This window comes from Seriola lalandi, unplaced genomic scaffold (genome assembly GCF_002814215.2).
Source record: "Seriola lalandi dorsalis isolate HSWRI2012SDOR001 ecotype SW California unplaced genomic scaffold, Sedor1 jcf7180002055008, whole genome shotgun sequence".
NCBI classification, from domain to species: Eukaryota; Metazoa; Chordata; class Actinopteri; order Carangiformes; family Carangidae; genus Seriola; species Seriola lalandi.
Window position 1 is genome coordinate 2,223,363 of NW_019525551.1, and position 15,928 is coordinate 2,239,290.

The 15,928-nt window shown below is 40.1% G+C and overlaps 1 protein-coding gene across 3 annotated transcripts in view; it reads right to left on the reverse strand.

Moving 5' to 3' along the window:
- The window catches only part of LOC111647668 (NT-3 growth factor receptor-like), a 129,814-nt gene that overhangs the window by 17,729 nt on the left and 96,157 nt on the right, over positions 1–15,928 (reverse strand). For all 3 annotated transcript variants that reach the window (XR_015436588.1, XM_023397297.2, XM_087171554.1), the window contains 2 exons: positions 9,787–9,917; positions 5,753–5,925 (listed from right to left, as the gene is read on the reverse strand). Coding sequence is in view for 2 of the 3 variants with exons in the window: in XM_023397297.2 (XP_023253065.2) it covers positions 5,753–5,925; positions 9,787–9,917 (304 nt within the window). In the remaining variant the exon portion in view is untranslated. The remainder of the gene's footprint in view (positions 1–5,752; positions 5,926–9,786; positions 9,918–15,928) is intronic.

Below are 15,928 nucleotides of genomic sequence, written 5' to 3' on the forward strand. Positions count from 1 at the left end.
CTGGCGGCGGACTAAGTACCAATGTTCTACTCTGCAGGGCAAAGCATCCTGGGAGCAAATAACATCTAATCACAGTAGACATAATGCAGCTCATTAGCTTACCAACCGCAATTTACAATTTGGATATTCAGCTCGTGCACTCATCCAGAGCAGAAAGTCAGCAGGTAGAGGGAGCCGGTTGAGTGAGGTGACGACCTCAGGAACAACTTCAGTCTCCTGCACCAGCTTCCAAACCTCTGCTTCATAGGTTCATTCATCATTCTTTATATTATATATATATATATATATATATATATATATATATATATATATATATACTGTATGTATGTGTGTATGTATGTGTGTATGTATGTATATATTAAAGCCATGTAAAAAATGTAATTATGTAACTATTAATAAAAACTAGATTTGGCCTAATGCAGTCTTCAGAGGAATTACAATAGTCCTGTAGTGTTGCACTCTCCTGTCTCACAGTGAGGTGAGGTGGGGAGGTGTCCGTGGTGGATGGTGGGTGTACAGAGTTCAGGACTTTAGACCAGGGCTTTGTTCAGGTTCACTGCAGAATCACTTTGTTTCAGATCAGGGGGAGATTTGGAGTGAAAAAGTAAACATGTTCTTACTGTCACCACTGTTTCTTCTTTCCCATAGACCAAGTTCTTTGAGTTGTTAAACATAAACATAAAAAATGATCATGATTCAGTTTCCAGAAGAGGATATTGCAGAAAAAATAATTAAAGGTTCTGCGAATCATTGGATCATCCATAATTAATTTGTAATTAAAAAAACAAACCAAAAAAACCCTTAAAATTGTTATTTCTTTTAAACAGAAAAACTGTTTGGTGTAATCATCAAAACCGAAAAACCAATAAAAATGGTCTGTTTTCTGGTTTTTGGCAATCCATTTTATCATTATTTTGTTTGAAACCAAAAACCGATTTACATGGTTTTATTTGATTTTTAAATATAAACCACAAGACAAAATTAAATCATGTGGTCTATTTTTTTTTTTTGTTTCCAAACAAAAAGCCAATTCAGAAAATGGTCTAATTTTGACTTTTGCAAATTCATATTTTCATTTCTCATTTGGCAGACAGTAGAAATGTGGACAGACTGAAAGAGGAAGTGGAGTGTAAAAAAGTCAAAATAAAAGCCAAGAGGACAGAAAAGTGTAACATGAAACAAGCACATGATCTATACCAGGGTAATGTTAGATAGGTGAATGAATAAATAAATGAATAAATAAATAAAAAAGTGTTCATTATGTTAACAGTAATTGTTATTGAGGCATTGTGTCTCTTTGAAACAGTGAACAGTAGTACATAAACACAACAAATATTCAATATTCAAATTGACTTTTGTTTTGTGCAGGAATGAACGGAGGAGTGTGTCAGTGTCTGAGACACGGTTCAACACAAAGTTTTTTACATAATGTCTTACAGAGTCATGGAGAATTACACACACACACACACACACATACACATACACACACACACACACAGGGGGACCAGGGGCCAGCTTCACAGAGACTGACTCTGACTGTGTCTTAGATATAACAAATAGTCAGACTTCAGATAGACTGAGTCTGAAATCATCTGCTGCACAAAGCAGTTTAGTTCTTGACAATGAATTCTGAATAAATGAAGAGTTTTTATAAAATAAAAAAAATGGACGACCGAGGAAGCCGCTCAGATCCTTTTACCTCAGCAGAAAATGTTTGTCTTTTGTAACAATTCAACAGTGACAGGGACATTTTACATTAGAAATTCAACGAAGAATGAAACGATAAAAAGAAAAATCTGATTTGGGAAAAAAAAAAAATCACTGCAGTCTTTCCATTCTCATCGCTCTCTCCATAACAATGTTAACAAACCACATGTATGAGCCATGTTTTCCTATTGTTTCTTGTTGGGTGCTACTGGTCAGCGCACGTGTCATTAATTGTTAATTGTATTTAACAGTTTTTATTTTTGTTAAACACTCACATCAGACTTATCTATGAGCAACATGAAGACGGGACCAGCACTACAGACCAGTCTGAGATATCTTGGTGAAACCAACCACAGGAGCAGAGCACATCTGAAGTATTCAGTCAGAAACACCTCAATAAAATCAAGTTGTCTATATAAAGGCTCTGAACTGTTTTGAACTTTGTCTTTATACAGAGCGGCAGGGTCTGAACAGACCTTCAGATCAGCTTTGTGAATATTCAACTGTGTCACCATTGTTGTTTCAGTAATGTACAGTGTAAACGTCTGTAGGCTCCAGCTGTTATTTCATTGTGTCAGATACCTGTATTAAGGCAACATGTGATATCTCAAGAGGAAAGCTACCACAGTGTTGCACATGTTCTCAAAAGAGACTAAGAGATGTTCCAAGATATGTGTGTGTCTGCAAGGTCAGCCATAGATTGACACTAAAGCTCATATCTAACATGTGTCGTTGCCAGTGTGCACTGAGTGAGCATTTCCATTGGATTAATAATAGTAATAATGATTAAAAAAATAAATAAATAATATAATAATAATAATAATAATAATAAAAAAAAAATAATATAATAATAATAATATCATATGTGATTGTATTTTCCAGTTCTTGTGAGAACCCTTGCTGCAGTATTTTTGAGTAAGTTGGAGGCCGCTGATGGATTTCTGGGGCAGTTCAGCAACTAAAGGATCATCATCACTGAATGAAAGACATGATCTGATCTTGGCAAAACTCCTGAACTGACTGATTTTGCTAAAATGTTAATTGAAATTCAAGTCTGAATCGAAGATTACTTCCAGATTTCTGGCCTAATGTGTGCACTGTAAGCCATGGGAAACTAAAGCTTTGCTCACAAAATCGCTGTGTTCTGGGTCCTGAAGTATAAATAAACTTGAGTGTCATCTGCATAAGAATGTGAGGGCATATTGAATTTGTGGATAACTCGACCCACTGGTAATGTATACGGAGAAGTGTAGAGGACCCAGAATAGAACCTTGGGGAACGCCACAGGTAAGAACTGCAGAGGTAGAGAAGACATTAGGGACTTTAAGCAGCAACAGGTGAAGCGATGGCTATGGCGCCCGTATACATTCCAACGCATTGCTGTAGTAGTGGAAATCAAAGATCACTAAGCAACATTTAACTTTAACAACAGCTACTTCTCTACTTCAGGAAACGGAGTTCGCTCTGAACATTGCTAAAATATGTCTCTTAAAATGACCTGAGAGCTCTTGATATTTGTTTTAGAGACAATTTAATTTACAATTTAAGAGGAATTTGTATAAATCCATCTGTTACTTCAGCACCATGGACACCATCATGGTTTCATCAACACACAGCACAGTTAAGTTATGGGCTGGAGAGGGAGGATGGAGGTTTGTAATTTTGGTGTTTTTGTTAGCAAAAGTGGTTAACCCTGGAAAAATCAGTCACAGTATTATTGAATATAAAAGATATGACTGTGTCAAATATGACAAAAATGTATTACCTGCTTACTCTTTAATGTATCACAGGGTACGGCAAATGAGTCTTTCTCCTGTAATAGACAGCTGGGCTGCAACTGTAGGAAGTGTCGACACAGAGTCTATGTCATTACATCATGCTGTAGCCGTCCCTTCAACCATCGCTGCTTAAAGTCCCTAATGTCTATTGACACAGAGAATGCTTTGTCCCTCAGGTCAGACTTAAACCAGTCTAGAACAGGCCCAGTTACACCTTCCCAGTTTTCAAGTCTGTCAATTAAAATGTCACTATACACTGTGTCAGTACAGCAACCACAATCTGAAATTATTCTAATATCCTTCAAGACTTTTAGAAGTACAGTTTCTGCGCTGGAAACAGTTTGAATACCAGACTGAAACTTTTCAAAGAGTGAGTGGTCACGTGACAACATCTAAGAATAAACTACTCTTTCCAGTATTTTGGTGAGAAAGGGTAATTTAGATATGGGTCACTGCCCTGACCCAATGCATTGCCATATTTGAATTCCTCATGTATTTTTTAAAATACGTCTATTACATCCAGCCAGAGGGTGGTGCTACATGGAAGCCTCTTAGATTTTGATCATTCTTATGTGTAGGAGGAAGGTTCGGAAAAGGTCAGGACACAGGTAGTGACACCACTTCTTTGAACACAGACTGATTTATACCAGTAAGTTGCTTCTGCATCTGTTTTCTTTGTCCAGGTCATCAATCACCATGTGACAGCTACAGCAGGTCTGTACTGTGAGACCCAGCACTGGTAATATTTTTACTTAAGGCTGAAGTATGTTACATCGTGCTCTGGGTGGAACAGCTCCCTGTGTCAGTCTGTCACTATCTCAGACAGGCTCATTCATCAATCACTACATAGCACACTTGTATTGTACATGACATGGCTCTAACAAGGCTCTCACAGTAAGGCACACTGACTGTGGTGATGCCAGAGCAGAGTCTGTCATTTATATTTATAACTTTGGTATAACAGTCAGCTCACTAAAAAATTTTTTCATAAACAGCCTGGCACCAGTCAGCGGGGGCTACACCTTCAGAGAGGTGAGGTGGGGCTGTAAAGGAAGAAGGAGCTTAACAAGCAGGTGGTTGTAGAACAAGCTAACACATTGCTCTCTGCCACATATGTCTGACAGCTCAGGTCAACCTCCACAGTCTCTTTCTACTTCATTTATTCATGACAGAAAAGGTAAAATGGGCATTTTTGAAGTGTTTCAAAATGCTCTGAAATATCACAGTAAAGTCGACAGAAGTTGACAGAAGTCAGATCATGAAGTCAATGCAGGTGACTGGTGAGTGGGAAACTCCCACAGAGCCACTACTCTATACACAAAGAAAATGTGAGGAAGCACCAGCAAGTTTTTTGAAAACTGCATTCATTCAATTACTGTATTTAAGTAAAGTATGTACTTTACTTAACTAGTTACTACTTTGTAGATTAAGAATTAAGAGCCATTCAGCCACTGGGAAGTTCCTGAGGGGTCAGTCTTTGTGTAGAGGCATCAGCTCGTGGTTAATGTTCTTCACATTTTGTACAGAAAACACTGTGGCACGGCAAACTACTGGCCCAAGATTCATGTTAATTGTACAGACCTATGTGAATATACAGCATCACTTCCTCTGTGTGTGACCTAAGAGCCTGATTGGTAGTATAAGGGAGGAGGAGGTCAGCAATATATTGTGGTACTTGGCCATTCAAGGCTCTAAAGGTGAGTACCAGTATTTGAAAATGGATGCTGAATTTGATTGGGAGCCAGTGGAGGGAGGTTACCTTAAACTTAAACTTTCACCTTTGACCACCAAAGTCTAATCAGTTCATCTGTGAGTCTAAGTGAATGTTTGAGCCAAATTTGAAGCAGTTCTGTCAAGTTGATACTGAGATATCGTGTCCAGGAGAATGGAACAGACTGAAACAACCTGAAAACAATATTCCTCCAGCTCTGAGTGTGGCATAAAAACACATTTCAAATTGAAAGCACCACTTTGCATGTAATGGGAAACATTTGTCAGTAATATATTTGTGATGAGTACAGAGGAGGTACAGGTCTGATTGTGAAAATAATTAAATCAAATACAACTTCAACTGTGTATTTAATCTCCTTCACATCCCTTGTCTCATGTCTCGTCCCCACAGGAGCAAGGGAAAATGTCATGTGTGTGTTTCATTGTGAAGGCCCACAGGAAATGCTCGACTGCTTTGGATAGTTTCCACATACATCACTAATCCATCATCTATTTTCCTCCTCCTCCACCACCTGGTGTTCGTCTGCTGGACTCACCTGAGGAACTTGTTGAGGTCTCCGTGCTTCATGTATTCAAAGACCATGATGAGAGGGTCTCCGTCCACACACACGCCGTAGAACTTGACGATGTGCTCGTGCTGGAGATTGGTCAGCAGCTCAGCCTCACGCTGGAAATCCTTCCTGGCTGCAAGAGTGGGGTCCTTCAGAGTCTGCAGAGAAAGAAGGCAGACAGAGATTACTTAGTAATAGTTACATTATGGTAGCCATGGTGATGGTCATCCTTTCTGTATCTGTCTTGTACCCTGCAGGTAGTTGTATTTCTCTCACTCACACATCACTGTAGTTTACTGTAGCAACAAACATCCGTGGTGACAAAAGAGGGATAGAGATTTATTCTTGCAGCACTAAGAGCTGCGAGTTACTGTGGGTAATGATATATTAAGGCCAAATTAAAACAAAGATAGAACAAACACACACATTGATGTTTCTATAGTGTTATCGGAAACTAGTTGTGACTAGCTGCCAGCTTTGGAAACTGTCATGTTGATTTTCCTGTAATTTCTAACAGTTTACTTGGATGAGATTTCATTGAATCGCACCACAATGATTCCAAATCACTCCTGCATGCTTCCTTTTATCCACCTGGCTATAACAGATTCCCCACCAACACCGCAGAAGCCAACTGAACCAAACCATGACAGACAAGAACTGGGGCTGGCTGGTTAGCATGCTAACTTCAGGAGAAGAAAAGAAGTGATTGAAATACTTGTAATGTTTCTTCAAGACAGGTGAGTAAACAACTGTCAATGCTAACATTGGCTATGTATACAGAATATATTAGCTCAGTTGTGTTAAACTGATAATGCAAGATGCAGAGCAGCACCAGTGGAGGGAAAATTGCAGAAAAACAGTGTATGCGTCTTTGCATTGATGCAGAGTAAACACAAATATGTTTACTCTTTCCTTGTTCTCCTTCCTTTTATCTTTTCTCCCCCCACTTGTATTCCGACTCTCCCGTTGTTTCCCTCGTTTCTCATCCTTAACACCACAGTAAGTTCTGCTCTCTTTCAAAACACACAGAGGTCGTTGGGGTCAGAGCGTCCTGAGACAAATACAACATCATTCATAACACAGAAAGGATGAACAATTGGAAAGAGGAACGCACACAACATATTCTTTTTCAGTGAATGCCAATAATCAGCTGAAATGCTCAGATTACCGTTAATAGCTTTACTAGACGTCCTGGTGCCATGGTTACCTGGTTACCTGGTTACCTTCTCTTTCATCTGCCTCACCTGTCTCTTTTTTTGCCTTTCAGACCTCTAAATCTTCCGCTCATATATTATTCATACTGAGCTGCTGTCTTCTATAATGGACTTTCACACTGGAAACAGTAAAACCAAACTTTCATTACAATTTGGTTCAATTTTATTATATTTACAGGTTGTATTAATATGTAGTGGATTTGTGATGAAGTAGAGATAATGAAAACATTTTGAAGTATGAAATAAATAAATAAATAAATACAAATAGTCGCTGATTAACCTTCTGAACTTGTTTAGTTTTCTCTCATTTCATTTACAGGTTTATTCTTAGCTTGACTTTTTAAGTTGAGCTGTTACCATCAACTGACATGACATTATGTTTTATTGTTGAACAAAACACCTTAAGTTAAGATTTTCTTTAAAGTTTGAATTAAGGTTTCCTTAAAATGTTCACTGAAGTATTTCAAGTTATCTCCTTACCTTGGTTTTATTCTTAAGGAATCACTTAAAGTCAGTTAAGCTGCTGCAGAAGACCTTAGCAACCAAAGTAAGGGAAAAACTAAAGGTTTGTTCGACCACAAAGAGTTGGATCACTTTACTTTCCACAACTTAATGATTGTTATACAGTTTTATGTCACATGATCTTTGTGGTCAGTTACAGTTCTGTTGTTATGGTGGAGGTTCATGTCCACAGGTCAGAGGTGTGCTGGTGTGTCTCTCAGGTTAAACTCTCTGAAGTCTGCTGAACACTGAAGTTCCTGTCAAAACAGTAGGATGACATGGCGGCGCACTTGCCGACTTCCCAATAGTGATAACAGGCATAACAAATGCTAATGGCAGCAAATCCACAGTCTCCATGGAAACAGTAGAATTTTACCGCTGTAAAATGTCTTTCACTGCTGCAAATGCCTAAACTTTTTTCCCTAATAAGGAAACTATAGATTAGAGCAATACCCTTGAGTAACTCCCACAGCTAAGTGTTCTACTTAAGAAGAATATATGTTGAGATTTTCCCATCATACTTTGGGTGAGATAAACAAAGGGAATGTTGCCATTTCTAACTAATATTTCTTAACATTTTAATTAAACAGTACCATGAAGGTCATACTGTGTTAGTTAATAACAGTTCCTGTTCGCACTGTAACCATGGATACAGATATCAATCGCTGGATTTTTTGATACTGGAGATAAAAATGAAGATTATGAGGTCTAAGCTAAAGTTGCAAAGGACGAATTTCATCTATGAGGTTTGATGGACGGTTATCGTCTACAGACGCCAGAAACACACACAGCAGTCACACTCCCACACTCTGTTACATATGTGTTCTCACCATCTTTGGGCCAACATCCAATTATCCTGTCAATGCTCTCATGATCACAAGAACGTTTAGAATTAGTTTGTGTTTATGCCCTTTTTGGCCTTCCATAGCTGAGCAATATTCAAAACTGGAGCAGCTTCCAACACTTGTTTCTGTAGCTTCCTGCTTTATGAGTGAGCAGAGAGTGAGAGACTGATATGAACTCAGCTGTCCGCTGCTAATCAAGCTCTGATGACACTGATGCACCATATAAATCACCTCACTGCAACATCTTACTTTACCCGCTATCACAGCAACAAATCAGCAATGATCCTCTATGTTTACATTTAATAATCACCTCTGATGTGCACTCTGTTATTTTAAAAGATAAGATAAAATTGGCAATATAACATGTCTGTCTGGTTACTGTGTGTGTGTCCTACAGGTACACAATCCATTTTCCTACCGTCATTCCATCCCTCAGAACTGAAAAAAAAATCAATTCATTTAAAGTATGTGTGAGCACGGACATGTATATCACTCTCTGCAGTGAACTGGTGCAGTGTGGACCTGTGTGCACATGGATCCATTAAAAGATAGAAGGTTTTCAGTTCTTCAGTGTTAAAACACTGGTCAGGTGCACACATGAAAGGAAATTATAATGGCTTTTGCTTGCTGTGATCAACAAGTGATGGGGCAGAGAATCCACAGTCCCTTTCTCTGTACATAGATGTATTCCATGTTTATGTTTGTTTATCTTATGTGGTGTTTATCTGGAGCTCATATGAATCTTCAGCAGTCTGACTTCATCTGCCACGTGCAGGAATTTTCTCCCTTCTACTCTTCTCTCCTCATTTTGTAGGCCAATGTTAACACTCCAAGACGTTTCGGGTCAGAAACACCTCATAGTCTACAGATGGAGCCACTACTATCCTCTGTAGCTATGGAAACCAAGGTCTTACAGATACGGATGCAGGGAAAAGCACAACTTAGAGAACGTCTTTACTTCAGCTCAACTTGGCTTGGTCAGCAGGATCTTATTGCAAATTTAAAGTTTTTTCTTTGCTTTTGCTTAACCATGTCTGTGTTTGATGAGATCATAAAGAAACTGTGTAGTAGTTTTGTAAACGGGTCTCAGGTCTGTGAGAGAGCTGCTCAGGACGACTGGGCCAGTCAAAGCTCAGTGGATGTTCAGTCACAATGGTTAAAAATCTTCACGTGAAGCAGGAGAGGAGAAATCAAAGTGAGCTGCGATGTGTTTTGATTCAAAGTGGGTTATGCTTATTGTCTGATTTAAATGTACTGATGTCAGTGGTTGGTTGTGTGTGTTTATGTATGTGTGTGTGTGTGTGTGTGTGTGTGTGTGTGTGTCAGCCTGTAAGCAATCAAACAGCTGACTGATGCTGCAGTAGGAACACACCTGTCCCATCAGCTGGATGAATTTCCGCATACTGCACACACACACACACACACACACACACACACACACTGGTCCTCTGTCTCTTACCTTCACAGCAACCAGCATCTTGTCCTTGGTGGGACTCAGGTTGTAACATTCAGCGAGGAAGACCTTGCCGAAGGCTCCCTCTCCGAGCTCCCTCTTCAAAATAATGTCCCGCCTTTTAATGTGCTGAACATCTGTCAGGAGACAAGAGGGGAGCGAGTGAACGTCCATGATGATCACTGTTTAAAATGCCACCACACACACACTTAGACAGCATCTCATCATCCCTTCACACTGTCAGTCCACATCTGGAGTGACCCTCATCCTCACCATCAAGCTCATTCTCTTCAAATCAAACACATTTATTGTTTTAAAACAGGAAGAATCAAATACAGACTGGAAACACAACACAAATGTTATTCTGTGTTCAACCTTTCTGAGTTAAAGTGCACGTGTTGCTGTGTGATGTTCTGTGAGACCCGTAAACATCCTCATGGTTTTTCTTTTAGCCTGATCAAGTCGTCATAACAGCATCTGTGTTATGTTTATAGTGGACAAATGTACACCACTTTAAATAACTACGCAATTCCATGTTATTACATGTTACATATTAAACAGTATGTATTCATCTCACTGCTCCTCCCTCTGTGTGTGTGTGTGTGTGTGTGTGTGTGAGTGTGTGAGTGTGTGTTGTCTCTGTCTTAATAACCGCGGTTGCATGAAGCTGTACTGTATGTTCCCGTCATTGTGTCTGTGTGTGTGAGAGAGAAAGAGGGCAATTGGAGAAGGGTCATCTGAGTTTACCTGCCCCAGTGTGTCTGAGTGTGTGTGTGTGTGTGTGTGTGTGTGTGTGTGTCTGCTGACAGGTGACTGCTCCTTCTTCAGTGTTAATGACAACATTAACCTGAGCTATTTGTAACAGCATTAATTAGCTTGCATGGCACACACACACACACACACACACACACACACACACACACACACACACACACACACACACACACACACTAACACTGCACTGTAAGAATATGTTTAGATGCACACCACCTTGTATATGGGTGAATTATTTTTTATGTGTGTGTGTGTGTTCATTGTGTTTCCATAACAACCAGCATCCCAGACTCTCATAAATTCAGCTGATAATTTACTGTGGCTTTAGTTTCCCTAAATCAACTTGACTTTTATGCAAATTAAGCAAAAGCAATGATTTCACTTTGATTTAATGAGGTGGATGTAGAAGAGTGGAGCTCAGTGTGGCTCTACCTGATATGCCCCTTATGGTAAATGGACCATGTTTATACAGAGCTTCTTTAGTCTTATTGACCACTCAGTGGAAGTCACATTGTGCTTTCTATTATAAACACACACTGATGATACATCAGGGGCAGTTTGGGGTTCAGTATTTTGCCCATGGGCACTTTAAAGTGCGGACTGAAGGAGCCAGGGATCAAACCACGGACCTTTGATCAGTGGACGGCCTGTTCTACTTCGCGCCCCGCACCCTCCCCTTGATATGATCGTAATACTTCAATCAACACGACAGAAAAAATCCTTAATAACCCTCCTGTCACTTAAAACAGAAACACACAGTTCCTGATTGTGCTGTGCCCATAATTTGTGAATGTTTCTCCTTTGATTCAGCAAATGAAAAACCAAACAGAAAACCAAACTGAAGAAGAGTGTTGAGCTGGTGCACAGGTCGGAAAGAGCACAAACAATGTGAAATGATCACACATCATCACAGCTGTATGAACTGTGTCATTGCTGTATCATAACTACTGATGTTATTGTGTCATGTTGATGTAAGTATTCCTGAATACTGCTGCTGCCACATGTACTCAGGTCTGGATCTGGACCAAACTGTAAGAAGACCTCAAGACTATAATATGTCTAATTTTTTACATCAATATCCAAACATAATTTATATATAGTATATATTATATATATATTGGCACAGTTACTTGTACAGCTCAGCAGGAACACTCCCTCAGTGACAGCTGCCTCAGAAGGACTTGAGACTTGAAGCAGAACCAGAAGCATTAAATATCAATTTTAAAGCTGTCAATCAGGATATTGACCAAAATCTTATGAAGGTGAGTTACACTGACTTTCGTGCAGTTTAGAGAGTTTGGTGAGTTCGTCTTGAAACACTCATATGGAGGAAAATCAGTGAGCTTCAGGATGGGAGTTTAGGATGCTGTGAGTGACTGCTCAGGTCACTGCTTCATAACCCGGAGGGACGTCTCTCACTGTCTCATCCACAGACCCACCATCATCATCATCACTGCATTAGTTCAGCAGACTGCTGCTGTCATGACCTTCCCTGCTGTCACCTCTGGTCTGCTTCATGATGACTGGTCCATCCAATGCCCACAGGACACCTTCTGCACAAACACACTGAAAGCTTCTTAAAGACAAAAGAACATGTCTGCAGCTGTGATGGAGGCTCTCTGCAACACTGTGCCTTGATTGTATTTCATTCTCTGGTTGACTGCTTCCGTCATCTGGAGGTTTTCATCATGACGGGGGTCAGGACTGAAGTCTGACTTCTGAATGGTCTTTTCGGGCAGTCTGAAGTGAACACAGTGGACCGGTCAGAATGGATTAAGATCACTCAGATACGTTTCTAATCTACAGCCCAACGCTCCATGTTTCCCCCCCTGTCAACAGCAGCACATCAGTGTGCACTGGCTACAACCAGCTCCACGCATACATCACTGAAAACTCCCATCATCCATCACAGTCAGCATCCTGCTCCTATAGGCTGTCAGGTACAGCTGCAGCTGAGAAGCTGAAGGGCAGAGGAGCAGCTCACTGTTAGCTCCACCCTGTTAGCTCCACCCTGTCAGCTCCACCCTGTTAACTCCACCCTGTTAGCTCCACCCTGTTAACTCCACTCTGTTAACTCCACCCTGTCAGCTCCACCCTGTTAACTCCACCCTGTTAGCGCCACCCTGTTAGCTCCACCCTGTCAGCTCCACCCTGTTAACTCCACCCTGTCAACTCCACCCTGTTAACGCCACCCTGTTAGCGCCACCCTGTTAACTCCACCCTGTTAACTCCACCCTGTCAGCTCCCCCCTGTCAGCACAAAGACTGTCAGCTCCACCCTGTTAGTTTGGTGACTGTCAGCTCCACCATGTCAGCTCCACCCTGTTAGCTCAGTGACTGTCAGCTCCACCCTGTTAACTCCGACCTTTTAGCTCCATCCTGTCAGCTCCCCCCTGTCGGCACAGAGACTGTCAGCTCCACCCTGTTAGCTCAGTGACTGTCAGCTCCACCCTGTTAGCTCAGTGACTGTCAGCTCCACCCTGTCAGCTCCACCCTGTTAGCTCCACCCTGTTAACTCCACCCTGTTTGCTCCACCCTGTCAGCTCCCCCCTGTCGGCACAGAGACTGTCAGCTCCACCCTGTTAACTCCACCCTGTCAGCTCCACCCTATTAGCTCGGTGACTTCAGCTACACCCTGTTAGCTCCACCCTGTCAGCTCCACCCTCTCAACTCCACCATGTCAACTCAGTGACTTTCAGCTCAGTGACTGTGAGCTTCACCCTCACAGGCTTTGTCTCTTACAGGTGGGTATATATATATATACACCCTGTGTTATTGTTTTATTCATACCGTATAGGCTGAGGAGCTATATGTCAAAAGTCAAGTCTATTATAGACTGATTACATAACATAAAACACAACAACAACATGAACAACAGCAGTGAAATATAAAGGTGTAAAAAGTGAGATTACATATAAAACTTTTTGAGTGTGTCTGCTGCTCGGTGCAGATCAATCAGCTGTTAGACACACTGCATGGGAGCATTGACCCAGGAGAACCTGAACCACTATGGGTGATTGTATTTGATGTCTTTACAGCGGAATGGCTGCTAATATGACCAGTGCAGGTATTGATGGCAGCAGCTGTATCACAGACTTTCACACAGACACACACACACACACACACAAATGGTTCTACTTCAAACACAGAAACTGCTGAGTCACTAGCAACTGCTGAGACACTGGTTGCTATGGTGACTGGGGCCCCCAGGAGAGGAAGGAAATACACAGAGACAAACCGGGGTGACAACAGCTTATGAGACAAAACCTCTAAACAAAAATTCTGTCACAACTCGAAAGGTGGTATTGACAAAGTGTCTCGTGGCTTCAACAGAGACAATGTGTCCCACATGTATCTACTGCTCACAGTTTAGCAGCTGTCACAATGTTAAAATGTCTTCATATCTTCTTTTCCAAGCAAATATTATATATGTGATTGCTGTATGAAATCAGCATATACAGTATATTCCTCTGCCACCCCTTTAAGCCTCCATGCCACCCTCTTGCCTCCAGTCATCCACAGAGGCGCAAACAAATCCAAAACACAGTTAATATTTCATAATGAAGTTAGGACTGTGTATTTCTGCTACATGAATATGATAATGTCACGAAAATGTATTAATTAGTTTAAAGATGAACAACAGACTGTGTTCAGCTCAGGTCCCTGCAGGACAGCAGCAGCTCATTAGTCACTTTTGTACAACAAATTGTAAAGATATGAATCAGTGAATCGTTGTTGTATGTGGAGACTGTAAACATTTGAACTAATCCTGCAAGATGATGGAGGACAGGAGACAACACAGCTTATATCAAGAATAACTGCCCTGGGAGGTGATGTCACCCCTGGCCCTGAATGCATCATGTTTTAATATTCATCCTCAGTGCTATTTGCCGTCTGCCATAATGTTTGGTTCTCTAATACAATCATTAAGTGGTTGCTACTGGTGTTTCAGTAGTTATCTAGTTAGAAGGTGGACACAGACCTCACAAAGCAAACACTAAACAATGTTGACTCAAAGTCTTTGTGGTCTTAGAGAGTGAAACAGCAGGTCTAGTTCTATAGTAATACTGTGAAAGTATCAGAGGAGAGGTTCAGATTCTTATAGTGGTGATTTTAATGCATTATAAGCATGTAATGATGAAAGGGTATTATTTTAATCACATGGTATTAAAAGAAACATTTGTATGTAATAGCACAGCTGTATAGATAATGTCCTGATATTACTGTAATGTGAATGTACCGTAAAGCTTTGCTAAGTTTGATGTGAAGCTTTTGTCCAATTAAAAGCAGAATTTCTGGCATTATAAAACACAAACTAGATAAGAGGATCCTGGGGGGACACACACACACACACACACACACACACACACACCTCGATGTGAACCTGTAAACTCAAACTATGTTTTATTATTTTGTCAGTAGGTTCACAGCTGTGCTATATATATATATATATATATATATATATATATATATATATATTCTCATGACCCTGGTTGGAGTAAGAGATGATGTAGTAGAGACTGCTCCCTTAAAAATCCTGATTTATTTATGACTCATTATTGTTCATGTCAAAATGTGAAGATTCAAGAGGCAACTATTAAATTCCCAGATGGTCATTTCTACATGTGCAACAGTCAGATCTAGGCTGAATTAATCATTAAAGGTAATTACAGAAATGAAAAATACAGCATAAAAAAAATGAGGCTGCATTTAAAATTCTGCTTCTATTTTATTTATGACAATATGGTGGTTTTTAACTGCAGATGGTTATTGTATGGATCTTTGTGGCACTGATCTCGCACACAGAAACCATGATTGTAGGTGTCCACCATGTAGTGAATGCCATTGGCCGTGACAGTCACAGACTCTAACACATCCACCTATAATGTTTGTTAAATTGTTCTTTCTGGTCCCACCCTGTACAAGCTCATGAAAATAGCCCAATGTGCTTCAGTTGAACAATGATTTACTGACTAGCAGGAGCTTATATCAGCTGGACAATTTGTGCATAATGTATATCTGCAAGCTCTCTTAGTTACCAACACTCATGACTTTTCACCGGCAGAGCCTCCACCTTTATTTTCAAACATATTCAACATCCTGTTTGAATGAACAAGATCTGATTTGGAGATGAAAAGAAATTATGAAAAAAAAAAATGTCAACAACAACATATAATAATGATGATAAAAATGATAACAATAATAATATATAATGATAATATATTACCATGACAATAATAATAATATTAATAACACTTAATAACAAAAACATAAAATGTTATTGTATGTGTGAGCTCATATGTAAGAAATATGAAACTTACAGAAGCAAATCTTTGCAAAGACAAAAAAGGAAGTGGTAAATTCTATTCTTCGTA